We start from the raw sequence: 1044 nt of genomic DNA on the forward strand, positions 1-1044 counted from the left end.
GAAGCCAAATATTTATTCAATTTCTATTTATTTATTCGGAACCCTGCCCAACCCCTTTCTCACACCCCATGGGAGTTCATCAGCTGGAACTTGGGCTAAATCTGAAATTTCGGGGTTTTTATCAACTCCAAGGTCATGAACTTCTCACCTTAGCGATTCTTAGGGCTTCTCACACCGGGGCGTGTCAGGGTTACTGTAGGCGCCTGCGGAGGGATAGGGCGATGCGCAGGGGAAGTCGGATGGGAGTGGGTGGAGTTTAGAGGCAGAGACTCAGCCCTACCTCTGTTTCATTAGAAAAGTCCACAAACCCCATGTTTGTCCAGACTTGTTGTTTTTTTTAACTCCCGCCCTCTCTAAATATCTAAATATTTGTTATATTCAAATATTTACATAATCCTCTTCTCTTTGTTCTTCCCCTATATAAAAGCAACTATTTTTCCAGACGATGAACTATCAACCTTACCAGAGGCTCGGAAATGACAGCCGATCGTTCGCAGGAGGATCCGAAAGTAGCGGACAGGAGCTGACGGTTAAAGAATTCGAGACTATTCGGGAGACGATTAGAAGACATGGTACCTATGGGCTAGCGAGACCACCATACTCCTACATTTCAATGATCCCCATGGCGATTTAAAATTCGTCTACACGACAATGGACACTAACGGAAATCTACAACTGGATCATGGGAGTCTTCCCATACTACCAGAATCATCAGCAACGATGGCAAAACTTCGTCACTCTTTATCCTTCAATGACTGCTTCGTGAAAGTTGTTAGGTTAGTTTTGAACTTCTGGGGGGGGCCATAACTTCCTTCAGGCTTTATGTTTTTCGATTAACTAAACTTTGAATGATAGAAAAAATCAATGGCTACAAAATGATATAATTAATAAACCTATATTTTGCCTAGAAAAAAAAGTTACAAGTCAAATACGCGCTGTAATAAGAAACCAACAGTTTGAGGTCAAACTGTTTTCGAGAAAATGTCCGAAGTAAGGAATTTCCTTACTTTTTGAGTATAACACACTAAATTTTATGTTTTACAA

The 1044-nt window shown here is 41.1% G+C and overlaps 1 protein-coding gene across 1 annotated transcript in view; it reads left to right on the plus strand.

Moving 5' to 3' along the window:
- Window positions 1–651: 651 nt before the first annotated feature.
- Window positions 652–1044, plus strand: part of CBG05575 — a gene marked incomplete at both ends in the record, with an annotated part of 1284 nt that continues 891 nt past the window's right edge. Inside the window, one exon of the mRNA XM_002638494.1 lies at window positions 652–776. Coding sequence (XP_002638540.1) covers window positions 652–776 — 125 coding nt within the window. The remainder of the gene's footprint in view (window positions 777–1044) is intronic.

This window comes from Caenorhabditis briggsae (genome assembly GCF_000004555.2).
Source record: "Caenorhabditis briggsae complete genome, chrV, whole genome shotgun sequence".
NCBI lineage: Eukaryota > Metazoa > Nematoda > Chromadorea > Rhabditida > Rhabditidae > Caenorhabditis > Caenorhabditis briggsae.